The sequence below is a fragment of the Aptenodytes forsteri genome, unplaced genomic scaffold (assembly GCF_000699145.1).
Source record: "Aptenodytes forsteri isolate BGI_AS27 unplaced genomic scaffold, ASM69914v1 Scaffold422, whole genome shotgun sequence".
Classification (NCBI taxonomy): domain Eukaryota; kingdom Metazoa; phylum Chordata; class Aves; order Sphenisciformes; family Spheniscidae; genus Aptenodytes; species Aptenodytes forsteri.
Genome location: NW_008795687.1, coordinates 11,926 through 26,587, shown reverse-complemented (window position 1 = coordinate 26,587; position 14,662 = coordinate 11,926). Strand labels below are relative to the sequence as shown.

The window sequence follows — 14,662 nt, the reverse complement described above, 5'->3', positions numbered from 1 at the left end:
GCAGGGGCATCGCCGGGTTACTTCCGAGGGAAGAAGCGGGACGGCGGGGTAGATGGTAGCGACCGCGGACGAAGGCTTGTTATCCAAAAAGTTGCTCGCCTTAAACAAACTCTTTGAACATGTTCTGAGTTCCCGGAAAGGACACGGTTAAACGCACCTTTCTTTTGGTGATAATGGATGAAGAGAGTCTGGAAGCGGCAATTCAGACCTACAGTGCCCAGCTGCAGCAAGTGGAGCTGGCGTTAGGGGCGGGCCTGGACCCGTCGCAGCAGTCGGACTTGATTCAGTTGCAGGAAGATTTAAAGCAGCTGATAGAACTGACTGAATCCAGCCTGGTGTCTGTTAAAAAGAGCAAACTTCTGGCTACTTTAGATACCAATGCCGCCGCCTCCTCCCCAGTGGGTCTCCTGGAGCAGGATGCCAAGCCAGACAGTTCTGCCCAAGATGAGGAGTATGCTGCCTTTAAGGAAGCCATTGCTGAGCTTGGAACCGACGCGAAGCCTTCAGCTGATAACAGTGAGGCATCATCAAAGAGAGATGAAGAAACTGATGACAAAAATGAATCAAAGTACAGTGAAGAGGAGGAGGAGTCTGACAGAGAGGAGGAGGAGGAGGAACTGAGTGGGATGAAGGTTAAAGCCCCCTACTACAGTTCGTGGGGGACCCTGGAGTACCATAATGCCATGATTGTGGGGACAGAGGACTTAGAAGATGGCAGTGCAGGGGTCAGAGTGCTGTACCTCTATCCAACTCACAAGTCCCTGAAGCCTTGCCCGTTCTTCTTGGATGACAAATGCAGATTTAAAGAGAACTGTCGGTAAAAAAGAAAAAGGGGTGGGAGGGGGCTTATGTCCTTCCTGTAGCTAAAGGCCTTGTTGTTCAAAGGGATAAACCTCCTCTGAAAGTACCGCGTTTGGCTTTTATACCCAATGAAATTTTGCCTTTTTGTTTATGTTTTTCAAATGCGTTATGGCAAGCAGTGGCGTCAGTTTGGCAGCTTTCTTTAGCTAATGCAGAGATGAAATGGAAAATCCCATGGGAAAGTTGCAGAGGTTTTACATACTCAGTCGAGTGGCTAAATTAATAACTGATTAAGTATTTTAAAATAAAACACCAAAGCTTGTCTGTCGATAGTGCATACGTTCCAGTTGCACAGAGAGATAGTAGAGTCTCCATCTCTGGAGATCTTCAGAACTCCACTAGATAAGGCCTTGAGCAGCCCGATCAGTCTGAAGTTGGTTGTGCTTTGAGCAGGAGGTTGGACCAGAGACCTGCGTGTCTGTGTGATCCTGTTTATCTCAAAGGATCTGTGAACTTTTTTACTGGATGTGTCGCTAGCAAGGAAAGCTTATTTCTCCGGGGTGGGATGCAGTCTTTGTTACGTGGCCTAAATAATAAGTTTAAGATGAAAAACTAATAACTCGTGTAATTGAAATAATGCACGGTAAAACTTCCGTAATTACTGGTGAAGGTTCATCACTGCTGACAACTCGTTTGCATTTCCTTTAAGGAGAGAGGGAATTTTTCTTTAAAGCCTGCTCAAATGAGGTAGAGAAAATTCCTCTTCCGCCTTCCCTGGCAGGTTTTCGCATGGTCAGGTGGTCTCTGTGGAAGAGCTTCAGCCGTTTCAGGAGCCCAATCTGAGCGCGCTGGAGGTGGGCTCAGCCTGCCTGGCGAAACACAGCGATGGAATATGGTACACTGCAAAAATAACCGGTGAGTCTTGCGTGAGTGTGCTTTGCCAGGATTCTGTGTGGAAGATGAAGGCTGATGCTTAAGTGAATATAAGACTTGACTGTTTTGGTTAATGATAGAAAAACGTTAACTATGTGGCTGTATCCCTAAACTGAAAATCTTGACGTAGCTGAGAAAACGTTCTGACTTTCGTCAGGCTTGGGAAGGGAATCGGCTAGGAAACAGAAGAGCGTTAAACAAAAAGGAGACCTAAGAGCAGGAATGTGGAAAGGAAATGACTACGTGGTCATTAACTGCCCCGAAAGGGAAGAGGCAGGTATTGCAGGAATTTGCATGCGTATTAGGTTAGAATTGCAATAATCTGCTCTTTTTTAAACAAAAGCCAGGGGAGCTGGCCCTGCCCATCAGCTGCTGATACAGGCTTCCCCGTGTCCTGGGAAGGGTGAGGGTTTATTCTCTTTTTCCATCTTTCTTTGACTATTATTAGGTCAGAGGGGAGCAAGTCTAACTTTTCTTTAATTCCATTTCTCAGCAGCCCGTCTTTCTTCATTTTTAGAAATAAACTTCTAAGTATCAACACAGGCGTTGTGGAAATAGCTTTTCATTGCAGTGGGTGCTTCTCCCTCCCAGGCAGAAATCTAAAGCGCAAAGAAAAACCGGATTTTTTGAAAACACGTGTTCCTTGGGCCTTCCCCCTCTCCCATGTGGTTCCACCGGAGCTACCTCTGTTTTAGAAAGCCCTCTGCCAGTTGCGTCCTGGAGACTTTCTTGAACTCTTGTTCCTTGCTTTTCCTTCTGTAGACATCGACAGTGGTTACTACACCGTGAAGTTTGATTCCCTGCTGCTGAAGGAAGCTGTTGTGGAAGGGGATAGCGTCATTCCCCCACTGCGAAGTGAAGATGGTGCCTCATCTGCCGAGTCTGATGAAGACAGTGTTGATGACTCTGGTTATGCTAAAGGTAAGAGAGGGGAGGGTGTGAGCGAAAGCGACTTGGGATCTAGGTCTGCCTTTCTCTGAGACCTACTGAATTACTCTCCTGGAGCTTTCATTGTAAGTGCCTCACCTCTGATGAAAGAGTAGCTAATCTCTTTATATGTTGCCGAAAGATAGGGAATGGTAATTAGCTATTAAGTTACAATTGCAAGCTAAAAATCTTTGTTTTATGCAAATTACTGGGCTAATGAAGGTTGGAGGTTTCCATGGGAACTCCCAACACGGGAAGGTAGAGGGTGTGATATTTTAGAGCCGAGTTCCAAGCTCTGAGTCTGTTTCCTATGTGGCTGGCTGAGTTGAGCTAATAAGTGCATCGGGAGACTTCCTCATCTCTGGGATCTCTGCATAGCTTCATGACACAAGAGTACGAGCCCCCAGTAACTGAGTGTTTGGTCCCTCCAGTGCCTCGGTGAGGTCGCAGGAACAGCCATGCCCTGTTTTACTATTGAAAGCTGACACAGAGGGAGCCCAAGTGGCTTCTCTGAGATGACGCAGACAGCACTGTCCCTGTGCTAGTGCCACAGTTACGTCACAGGGACGAAGTGTGTCCTAGAGCTCTTTAATTTAGCCTAATAGAGATTATTGGATCCTAATAACACAAAATTAGTATAGTGGCCTAGAGGAGCCTCATACCAGAGACATGAGCTGGAGGCACAGAATAAATACTGCATGCCACAGTGCCAAATTTTACTCTGATGGCATATGTCAGTCTGTGTGACCATCCTAGAAGGAAGGAAAGGAAGCATAAAAACTTCTGGATGACTCTGCCTGGAACTATGAGATGGTATGTGCATTAAGTCAAGCGAGAGCTTTCGTTTAAGTAACTCGCTATGCAGTGTTTGTAAAAGGTGACAGCTCAGTAGGAACCGAGTAAGGCTGAAGGAGCTGCTGAATGATTCTAGGGTGAGGGAAGTACACTGTACTGCCTTGTGAGGGGGTTTCATGCTGTGTGGGTGCCCCAGATGAAGGTTTTGTGTAGCAGCTTTGTTTCTGTGTTTCACTGATTCGTCTCTTCCGTGCCACAGTGATAGATTCGGGAGTTCCAGAGAACGGGGAATGGACTCCTGCCTGCAGTTCCTCTTTCGGTGGCTGGGAAGCTCATACTCGTGGTATCGGCTCCAAACTGCTTGTTCAGATGGGATACGAGTTTGGAAAAGGTAAGGGGAGAAGGCGGTCCTGGTGCTGTGAGAGCCTGACTGCCTCGTCACCTCAGCCTCATGGTGGATCCTAAAGCTAGTTAAGAAAAACAAGATTTTCTGGATGAAGCTAAAGCTTTTCTTTGCTGAAGGGCCTGTTAGATAAGGCTCAAGCTATGTGATGAATCACACCTGCGTGGAAGTGTCAGAAGGAAAGAAGGAATAGCTATTTAATGGAAGTACAGGCATATGTGTTCACCAGCCCCTGTATGGTAATAGCAAAAATTGGAGGCATTTGGAACCATGGTCAAGTTCGTGATTAAAGCCGTGAGAACTGTTGTATGAAGTGTTCAAAGGCTCTGGGTAGAAGGGAACTGATCTGTGAAGCTTCTGATGTCTGTGTTAAAGCATCTCCTGGCTCTAGATGCAGACTTCAAAGCCTGCTGAACTAGCTTCTCACTACACAAATCGTATGGAGCCTTGGGGGCTTTAGGAGGGCAGTCTGCTACTTGCATTTCTCTCTGGTCCTCCCAGAGGAACCAAACCAGTTTTAAGAAGAACCTGGCTTGAGAAGCTGAGAATGTGAGGCTGAACCTAGTTTCACAGAAACCGGCCTGATGGATGGCCTCGGGCTTTTTATCGCATATCTTCTGCTCTAGAAGGCTCCTGTCACAGCATCCGCATCCACCATGCTGTGGCTTTTGCTGCTCCCCTTGACTTGGATGGTAGTCATCGCTTTTTGTACCTCGAAAGCCTGTTTGCCTGTTCTAAGCTTGTTACTGTCAGCGTGAACTTGTGGTGGGAGGTGACTCAAGAGGGGATGTCCTCGCTTGCAGTAATCACTTGGTGTCTCTCCTCAGGGTTAGGGAAGAATTCTGAGGGCCGAGTGGAGCCGGTGCAGGCTGTGGTACTTCCTCGAGGGAAGTCCCTCGACCAGTGTGCTGAGGTGCTTCAGAAGAAGAAACAGGGGAAGCTGGACCCGGGCAAATCGAGGAAATGCCGAGCAAAGGGAAACAGCTCTGGACAATCCCCTGCGGGCAGCCGTAAGCCCCCCCGCAACGTGTTTGACTTTTTGAATGAGAAATTGCGAGGGAAGAGCACTGGGGAGAAGGCTGGAGGGCTGGCACTGCCAGAGAGGAACAGCAAAGAGATCTACCATGCTAGCAAGAGCACCAAGAAAGCCCTGAGTGTCCGCCTCTTCCAGACAATGGAGAAGATTGAACAAACGCAGAGGGACATCAGAGGAATCCAGCAGGCCCTGGCACGCAATGTTGGACGGTAGGAAAACATTCTTTTTGGGACTGCAGGATGAACTGAGAATTCTTGGCGCTTCTGGGAAGGGGCGGGCTTGAAATGAGGTATAGGAGGAACAAGTGGAACATATCTGGATGAGACCTAAGGGGAAGTGGAGGAGAGAGACTTTAGCGTGTGCTTCAGACCAGCTTGGACACGGGCAGGTGTGTCTGGGGTCCTTTGGCTGGAATTCAGCCTGTGGCGAAGGGAGGAGCTCTCTGAGGAAAGGTACTGGAGTCCTTTCCTTCTCATGCCCGTCTCTGCGGCATTGCTGTTGAGCATCACAGGAGGACATTTTCTAGCCCAGATTGTGCTGAGCATCAGGTTCTTCCTGGCTTTCAGCAGGTCACTTGCACTAATCCCGCAGGAAAGGGCAAACCCTCCTGGGATGATGACAAGCCTTTCATTTTATCGTGCAGGATGACATTGCCGTAATGCTTTTTGCTTTCAGGCACAGCGTTGCTACAGCTCAGTTGGAGGAGAAGCTGGCTAATGCACACAAACAGCTGGGGCAGCTGCAGGCCCAGGAAGCCAGTCTGCAGCGGGAGCAGAAGAAAGCAGACACGCATAAGAAGATGACTGAGTTCTAGTCTCTGAGGAAGGCGTTTGACTGCAGTGATTGTCCTTCTAGCCAGCACCAGTGCTTGTGGCCTCAGAGCCTGGGTGGGCCATCCTGCTCCTCTGGGCCTCAGGCTGCCCAGCCTGAAAACTGGGCTGAAAAGCAGCGGTTTCTAAAACTAGATGCTTCTGAGCTCTGCTGGGAGGGGGAGGAGTACCCATCCGTCCAGCCCTGAAAGCATTCAGCAAGCCTGAGCCTTGTATAAGGACTAGCTACAAGAAATACGATTCTCTGCTCTCTTGCACACTTCTTCCCTCTGTTACCACTGCAGTTGCACCTCCGTCCAGAGTCTGTAGCTCCTCGGGTGATAACACTGCTGGCTACGAACCAGCTGAGGAGGGGCTTTGAAAGCCCCACATCCTGCCATCAACTGTGGCTTGTGTTTGCAGCCAACCGACGAACGCAAGTGGAGGCAGGGTCCCGAGCACATTCCGGCGAAGCAGAAAGGGCTTGTGCTGGGTGAAAACAACAAAGGCAAATTGCTTCAGCTGCTCTCTACCTTCTGTTTTTTTGCTATGGGATTTATCTGGGAACTCCGTTTTTTGGGGAGCAGTTCCTTGTAGCTTTAGTGTAATGAATAGACAGAAAATGGCAGCTCGGAGGTGGGTGCTAGTGGCCTCAAGCGTCAGATTTCATGAGTTTGGCTGCAAGAGTATCCCTAGGACATCCCTAAGCCTAACTCATTGACTTGGCATGGAAAGCTGCGTGATTCCACAAGCAGAGTGCCAAAGCCGGGGGAATAAGACTGCAGAGTAACAGATTCTCAAACTTCCTAGCTGCGAACAACTCCACAGGGAACCTTGTGATTTTTGCCATCGTTACTTGAGTTTTTCTGTCCTAGGTGGCTCGCTGAACACAGGTCCTGCTATTAAAAAACCTCAGGATCCAGATCCAGGTCGGACTGGGCCCTGGATGAGCGCAAAAATCAGGAGGTCTGTATGTGCCCAGCATCCAGCTCTGTCTGTGGGAGAGCTTCAGGCTATGCTGGAAGCAGGCCAAGCAAGCGAAGTGCCCTTCCCTGCAGCGTGGAGAGTCTTTGGACAGGAAGGATGTTTTCTCCCCTAGGTTATATTCTGTGTTGGCGGCAGCCAGTCCTTGCCCCAGAGGAGATGGTGATTTCATCAGATTCTGTTTCTGGTGGGACTTGTGCATTGTAATGGCTTTTAAAAAAAAAAAAAAAAAAAAAAAATTGTTTGCAATTTCATGCCAGTATCTTAAGGACACATTTTTTTCTTAATTTAAGAAATCGAGTTCCTTTTATTCTGTGAGTCATTTTTCTGATGAAAAGTTTTGCTCCTTTAGTACAACCTTTTTTTATCCATTCCGAAGAAACTTACAAAGCTGTCAGCCTGGGCAGGGCTGCGCCTGCTTGTAGGGTCAGGCTGCCAAACTAACCCGAAAATCTAAAGCTGAAGGAGATACGATCAGAGTTGTTCAAGTCATGTGGAATTTAGCATTGCTGCAGACACACCTCAGAAAACACAGAGCGACAGCAAAAGTAAACAAGATTAGTGTCTTCAGGAAACCTGTTAGAGTGACTCTCTCCTCTTGGAAAGCACTGGGATCCTGCTGTGACGGGCACCGTGACGATGTGAAAGGTGGCGTGGGCTGCCTTGAGCACTTCAGCATCCATCGGTTTCTAACTAAATTGGCCGTATCATCTTCATTGTTCTGAATCCGTGTTCTCACGCACTGGGCTTAACTCAAGGGTTTAACAATGGCTGCTCAGTGCCCTTCCCTCACAAACGGCTGTTTGTTTCGCACACTCAAGTGTTGAGTGGTGACAAGGATTAATGTGCCCAGCTTAGCATGGGTGCTTGCTGAAGTGGCCTATGACTGGTGAGCTGAGCCGGGCAGAGAAATTTCTTGGGTTTGTTTTGTGCTCTGACACTATTTAACATCATCATCTCTTTAAGAATTGGGTGTATTAGCCCTGTGTCTCGGCTAAGTCGTATTTTGACCCTTCCTTGGGATTTCCACAGCCTTACTTGTCAGACTCCTATTCGAATGGCTGCTGCCTCTCACCCGAGACGGTTCACGTCCCTGGTGAATAAAGTTGGTTTTTATTTTTTCCCCTCTGTCCTTGTAAGGCGTTGGTTCATTTGCAAGGTAACGATGACGTGTGGCAACCCATTCTTTCCTTATATTCACCTGCAGATAGAGAGCTGGCGCTAAAACCAGCTCGGTGGGAAGCGGAGCGCGGCAGAGGGTGCTCTTGTGTGCTGGGTGCCTGCAGAGCCCATCTGCAGCGCTGCTCGCAGCCAAGGCGGGGAGAAACCCAGCCTGCCATTGGGTGAAGCAACCACCTCTGCAGGCCAGGAAGCGAGCTGTGGTGTGTGCTGCATGGTACCTGCTCAGAGCTGTCTGCTCTAGAAGGAGCTAAAGAGGAGCGGGAGAGCTCAGATCAAGATGTCTGAAATGTTCGGGAACCCCTAATTAGGAGTAACTCCGGGATAAAAGAAACTAAATTCTCCAGGTTGTCTGGCAAGGAAGAGAGCATGGTCGGATTCCCGCTCTTCGCACTCGCCAGCTTTTGAGTTTCTGCAAAGTAAGTGGTGGTTGCTTTCTTGCCTGGCAAACTTGGGTATCTGCAACTAAACCAGGGGTTGAAAAATACTTAAAAAAAACCTTGATCCATATAGAAACTGCAGCGTTACCGGAGATGCCGTTGCAGCTAGCTAGACTGGACAGGCAGGATTCCTACACTGCAGCGGGGAAGCATCGGCTGGGTTAAACTTTCAGTCGGCTGCGAGGAGGGCTGCAAGCTTTGTGCCGCTTAGTGCTTTGTGCTCTGGAAGCATCTGGGCTTAAAAAGGAAGAAAAGGTGTTTGAACTTGGCTGCGCTGCTGGGCTCCCATGGCTTGAATTTGGGGGTTGAGTGGGAACCGATTGCTTTTGCGGGGAATGAATTGTTGAGTTCAGAGGTGCGGGGCATTGCTTTTTTCAACAGGAAAAATTGCCAGTTGTCTTCTGGGGAGGGGGACTAGATTTTTTGCTTGCATGTGGAACAGCTCTTGGGGAACTGCTGAGCTCCTGGCTGCAGGTGAGGAGGCTTGAGGGAGTGTGGTCGTTGAAACGCTGTTCTCCGTAAACCTGAAATTATGTAAAACTACTGGATTTGTGGCAAGAAAACCACTGTGGTAGGCAGGTGATTCTCGAGAAAACATGCATCTCCTCAATACGCCCATCCTGTATTTTGGAATCTGGCTTCCCATAACTGCAGCACCGAGGTCTCGCCAGAGCTGGTGTCCCGCTGCGGCTCAGCTCTGCAGAAAATCTCTCTAGCAGGTTCTCGACTTCTGCTTAGAAGTGCATTTCTCTGCCCAAGTGAGTGTTTCCAGCAGTCGCGGAAGGGCAGGAAGAAAGAAAAATGCTGTAACGATGTCGGCCTCAGCCAAAGCCGCATGGTGTGAGCAGGCGGGTCACTTACCTTAAGGTTTTAAAATTATATTTTCACAAAAGCCACTCCAGCGCACGAGTAGCGATCAGGACTGTAATTAGAAGCGTGCGTCCAAGTTTTGTGACATTTGGGTCTGGCGTTTAGAAATATAGTTGGCCCTTTCTAAATGAAACGCCTCCAGAGGAGTTTGACAATGAAATCTCTCCCTCCCGCTGTGGAAATGCGAGTGAAGTGGGTGAGATCTCGTGCCTGCTCCATGTTTGAAATAGTCTTAAGATTTACTAACTGCACCCCGTGGTCTAGGGCAGATTCACTGTTGTTGACTGACTGTTATGGGGCTTTCACTTTTCGTAATTGAAAAGGAAAAAAAAGATCTACTTCTGCTTCTTGGGACTTTTTTTCAGTACAACTCCCCAAGGTACCCGAGCTGTGTTTGCTGCAGCCGTGTTTGCAATCACTGAGGGAAATCAGCTTGTAATGTTTGTCCTGGTTTCTTGCAAATACGCTTTTAGTAGTTTCATAGACTTTCTTCTCGTAACCCTGCGGTGAACGCTGTGTGCAGTTTTATGTGGGTCGATGAATCAGAGGCCAGGCAAAATCGTCAGCAGCAGCACTTAATTTTACAGTAATTTCAATCTTGTTTTCCTGAAGCCCAGCTGAGAAACTTGCGCCTTTTGGAGGAGTCACAAAAAAACTCCCATGTCCTGGAGTAACAAACCGACCGCATTTATCGTGCCTGTGCTCAGGTATCACGAAAGGGAGTTACTCCCTCCTCGGTGGGCTGTGGGTGTGCGTCGCAGGTACGCAACGGCTGTGACGGCTCTCATCTTCAAAGCCATCTTGGCTTGCGGAGCCAGCGTGTTACAAAATGCCGTCTGCTGAGTCTCCTGCCCCAGAGAATAGCCCCGGGACCAGGAGATCAATAACTCTATTGGCACGTTCTGAAACTGTACGTTTCAGAAGGTCTGTTTGAGACTTTGCCTTGCAAACCTGCTCAGTCCTACCTGAGCGACTTCAGTCAGGCACTGGGTTTTCCTCTCAAATTGGTAATTCTGGGAGAACCAACGTGTCGTCCCAAGAAGTGGCTTCTCCCAGCGACTGCTGAGCCTGAAAGAGCGCGCGCTGGGCATTTCTATAGATCAGAAATCCAGGAGCAACCACCGACCTCCTGCACAACAGAAAGTAGGTCAGAAGAATTTCTCTGCATTCATTTCAACTTAGGAAGCCTTTCCCTTTGTTCTTCAATCTTAAAAATTCAGGGATGGAAGATCCACCCGCTGTGGGATAAGCTGCCCCGTGTGTGCCTGCCTCGGCGTGCTAAAAGCTCGCACTTCGATTCCGACATAACGCCAGCTCCCAGCCATCGTACCTTGTTATAATTTTGTCTGCTAAACCTCAGAGCCTGCTCAGTTCTGCCCTGAACGCAGTCGCTTCTGCAGCCTGCGATCCTGTCGCTCTAATGAGCTAAACAAGTTCAGCGAGGACTGTCTAAAGCGGCTGCCTGTGTTGCAGGTAATCCGTATAATGTATGCTCAGACAGAAAAGCAGTGTTGTCTAATTAAAACATCATTGGAGAGGGCACAGCCTTCCCTTCCCGGCTCTGATCTAAGCCAGTCTGTCCAGCCCGGTTAGTCCCTAAACCCTCCCTGCCTTGGTTTTCCCCGTTGAAATAATTGCTCTCCGGGAGTTAAGGCTTCAGTCAGGGAAGTTTCCAAAGGCATGGGAAGTTCTCAGATAAAGGGTGCTACAAGTGGGCAGAGACTTGCTGGTTATTGCGGTAAAGATGCACCAAAGGTGCTGCCGTGTGACGCAGGGTGCAGGGGAGAGGGGCGCGAGATCGGTCCCTCGATGGGCACGGACCTCCCCGCTCGCCCTCGGGCTGGGGCTGCTGTAGCACCCGAGGCTCACGCGAAGCAGAGTAGCTTCTCACCGGAGCTCGTCTGATCTTTGTCATCCGGATTAAGATCTGTAAGAGGGTGAGTAAGAGGTGCGCAGGTGCCCCACGGGCTTTCTGTGTCCCCAGCTGTGCCAGTGGAAGCTGTCCTGCTCGGCTGTGCCAGCCCCGTCCCGCCTGGGGACTCTGCTGCCGGCCTCGTCTGGATCAGTCACCGTGGCTTCTTCGAGCCGTGCTTTACTCCGGTGCTGAGAAACTGCCTTGATCTCTCTTTGGACGCTGGCGCGCAGATCTCTAGTAGCAGGCCAGCCTTTTTGGGGAGCGGGGCGCGCACGGAGCTGGGGCTTGCACAGAGCTGGGAGCAGCAGCCGCCATCTTGACACTGGCGCGGGTGAAGTGGTGTCAGCTTTTGCTCTGGGCTTTGCAGCACGCTGATGGCTGAGCGGGGACGGGGACGATGGGACGGGGTGTCACCAAAAGGCCCCCTGGGAAAGGTGCGGGATCCTGACGGGCTGGGGAGCGTCTGCTCTTTGTGTCTGGCTCCCCGGCACCTTCATGCCTTTGCACCGCTTGCTCTTGCCTTGCCGCTGCCGTGGTTTGCAGGGGAGTGCCTATTTCCTTATTCAAGGCGCAGGGAAGAAGGCTAGCTTTGGGCAAGGCACGGCTTTTTCTTTAGGCAGAGGAAAGTGGTCGAAAGGTCAGGCATTTTCTGCTCTCGTGTCACAGCACAGAGTGGCTGCAGAACCAGGGTTATGGTGGCAGAGGAGGCGCAGGGTCTGTGCATGCCGCGCTGCCTACGGCGAAGAGCCGGCCCGGCTGGGCTGGTGCTTGGTTGCGATCCCGCAGCTCCTGGCCCAAGCTCGGATCGTGCTGGGATGCTGCGGGGAGCGACCTGGGTTCCCGTGAGAGCGGACATGTCACGGTGGGGTTTGCAGGGCTGGGGTGGGCTCGGTTCCCCGGGAGCTCGCCGTGCACAGCGCTGCAAACGGGGTGACACCGGTGATGCTGGCAGCACCGTCGCTCTCACCCGGGATTTTCTCCCTGGTGACTCCGCAGGTCCCATGGCATGGGTGGATGGGGCCGAAACCTGCGGGGCTCAGAGGGGCAGAGGGCGAGATCTGCTGCAAAAGGAGGGTGTCCCGCTGCGGGCTGCTGAGCCTGGTGTGCAAGGAGGGAGAGGTGGCTGCGAGGCTGAAGCTCGCCCCGTTTCCGGGAAGCTGAGTCATCTGTTTTCCCATCCCGTCTGGGCCACCCCACGATCCGCGCTGGGGAGCGGTGCCACGCCGGTCCCGCAGCCCAGGGCGGTGTCCCAGTGTCCCCAGAAAGCACACTGGCACTTTTGGGATGTCTCCAGAGGGTTTTCAGGGCCCATGGGCATCTCCTTTTCAGCATCTTGGTGGCAACTTGGGAGCTTGAATCCTGTTGGGTTTGTTGTGGTTTTTTGGTTGGTTTTTTTTTCCAAAAGGAGCAAAAATCTGAAGTTTTTCCAGGGGGTGGCAGAGCACCTGCTGCAGGGTGTCTGCACCAGGCTGGGCAGAACAGCGGAGGCATCACGGCGACCCTGGGGAGGGCAGCGGCTGGCCAGAAAGTGGGGCCCCGGGTGCATATCCTCCTCCAGAGCACCTGGAGAGACCCCCTGCCCAGGGGGCTGCGCTGCGGGGGCCCTGGGGGCCGCGGAGCACCATCTCATGCTGTGGTGAGCCCAGCAGCGCCTGGCTGCACCCCGACTTGTGTTTTCTCTCCCCAGAGCTCGGCCCCGCAGCGGTGTCAGAAGCGGCTCCCCCATGGCTGCAGCCGGCGGCGAGGGGCTGGCGCGGACCCCGCTCCTGCCGGCCAGCGCTGCCCTGGCCCTGCTTGGCGTCCTGGTCTACCTGGGCGCCCTGTGCGCTGCCTGCAGACGGTACGCGCTGCCCACGGCCCCCCTGCTTTCCCTCCTGGCGCTGGGGACGGAGTTGGGGGCCCCTTGGTGGCACGCGGTGGCTGCACGTGGAGACCCCACGTGTGCCTGTCCTGAGCTGGGACCGCTGGGATCTGCCGCTCTGCTCACCCCGAACCCCCAGCCGCAGCCCCAGTGCAACTCTGCCTGGCCTGATCCTGCACCCCTGTGCCTCGCTGCCCCCCGCCGCACCCCCTGTGCCCAAAGGAGCCGGTACCAGCTGGGGATGGGGGACGTGGCCTTGCAGGAGCAGCCTGGAGAGACCTGAGCTGCGAGCGGGATGGGCAGGATGGGTGATGCCAGGGGTGACGCTGGGGATGCCCGGCATGGCTCAGGAGGGTGCAGGATGCGATTGAGCCCCCATCCAGCACGGACCGGGCTGCACGGCTGGCGAAGGAGCAGGGTTGTGGGTTTGGGGGGTGCTGCTGCTCCAGCGAGGGGCACACGGTGACGCCCATCGTGGCCAGGTCGGGGGCCCGGGGCACCCGCTCCTTGCCCCCGGTTTGGCCGCCCGCCTCGGGCTCAGCCCTGCTTCTCCCTGCAGCAAGGGCAGGAAGAAGAAGGTCCCTCCAGACGGGGTGAAGCTGGTGGATGAGGTAAGCGCATGCTGGGTGGGGTGGCAGGATCAGCCCCGGGGGAGCTCTGGGCACCCCAGCTCCTGGCCACGTGCCTGAGGGTGTGCGTTTCCCCCGTTGCAGTCCCTGCTCAGGCAGACGCAGCTGCGGTCACTCAGCAAGTCCGACACAAAGCTGCACGAGCTGTACCGGGTGAAGGCCAGGGACGACAGTGAGTGGCCGTCGAGCTGGGGGAGCTGACAGGGGCCGGTGGCCCTTGGCAGGTGCCCCCAGTCCCTGCACCGCCCGGCGAGCGCGTCATGGCATGCGCACATGTGCCATGGTGCCCGCGCAGTGCCGGCGCAGGGGTTAGTGCTTGCTGCATCCCCGGCGTCCCCCCATCTCCTCTCCTCCCCCAGCAGCCCAGCGGCCAGCCAGCCTGGATTTCCCCTGCGCCGCGGCCCTCCCCGCCGGTGCGGACTCCCTGCACAACTCCGGCGTCAGCGTCCTCCTGCACCGCGAGCTGCCCCAGATCCCCGTCCCCGAGCCCCCGGCCGCCTCCCCGGCCCCCGACCAGACCTACTCCAACCTGCTCTTCACCCCGCTGCGGAAGCCGGTGTCAGACACCGTCTACGAGTGCCTGGCAGTGCAGGGGGATGATGTCCCGGTGCCCCGCGCGCCTGCTGGCACCCAGGTGTCCCCCCCACGTGCCGGGCACGGGGTGGCTGATTACGCCTGTGTCCGCAAGGTGAAGAAGACGGTGCCCGCAGAGGTGCAGGATGGGGCTGTGGCGGGGCCTCCCCCAGCCCCGCAGAGGTGCTGGGACGGCACGGGCGATGCCCCCCGGGCAAAGGTACGGCTCTGAGGGGGTGGCAGGGATGGGGCACGGGGCCAGTGCTGCGCTTGCTGGATGGGGCACATGGGGGGCCGTGTAACGCCCTGCCTCCCTGTAACACCCGTGTTTGGAGCAGGGTGTAAATTAGGCTACTGCATTTCCAGTAGAGCTTTTAGGAGGGGCAGGATGAAGCTGAGACCCTGAGGGCAGGTGGTGCCCACAGGGCTGGGCTCTGTGCCCTGCAAAAGGCTCCCCGAGTCATGCAAAAAGTGGGATCCTGTTGCGGTTTAACCCGGCAGGCAGCT

General features: G+C 53.3%; 2 protein-coding genes across 2 annotated transcripts in view; both read left to right on the top strand.

The window, feature by feature from the left end:
- Nucleotides 1-18: 18 nt before the first annotated feature.
- Nucleotides 19-7,813, top strand: ZGPAT (zinc finger CCCH-type and G-patch domain containing). The gene is made up of 6 exons (XM_009282731.2): nt 19-817; nt 1,583-1,716; nt 2,497-2,655; nt 3,716-3,847; nt 4,687-5,104; nt 5,571-7,813. The coding sequence occupies exons 1-6, from the start codon at nt 174-176 to the stop codon at nt 5,707-5,709; spliced, it is 1,626 nt and encodes a 541-aa protein (XP_009281006.1). The 5' UTR covers nt 19-173; the 3' UTR covers nt 5,710-7,813.
- Nucleotides 7,814-12,816: 5,003 nt separating this feature from the next.
- LIME1 (Lck interacting transmembrane adaptor 1) overlaps nt 12,817-14,662 on the top strand; it is a 2,853-nt gene continuing 1,007 nt past the window's right edge. Inside the window, exons 1-4 of the mRNA XM_009282730.1 lie at nt 12,817-12,932; nt 13,513-13,564; nt 13,667-13,754; nt 13,945-14,375. Of these exons, the coding sequence (XP_009281005.1) occupies nt 12,817-12,932; nt 13,513-13,564; nt 13,667-13,754; nt 13,945-14,375 (687 nt within the window). The remainder of the gene's footprint in view (nt 12,933-13,512; nt 13,565-13,666; nt 13,755-13,944; nt 14,376-14,662) is intronic.

Excerpts from the sequence above, each read along its gene's own strand:
- ZGPAT (XM_009282731.2), top strand. The coding sequence starts at position 174 with ATGGATGAAGAGAGTCTGGAAGCGGCAATTCAGACCTACAGTGCCCAG. Across the intron at positions 818-1,582 it reads AGATTTAAAGAGAACTGTCG|GTTTTCGCATGGTCAGGTGG; the intron begins GTAAAAAAGAAA and ends CTTCCCTGGCAG. Across the intron at positions 1,717-2,496 it reads GTACACTGCAAAAATAACCG|ACATCGACAGTGGTTACTAC; the intron begins GTGAGTCTTGCG and ends TTCCTTCTGTAG.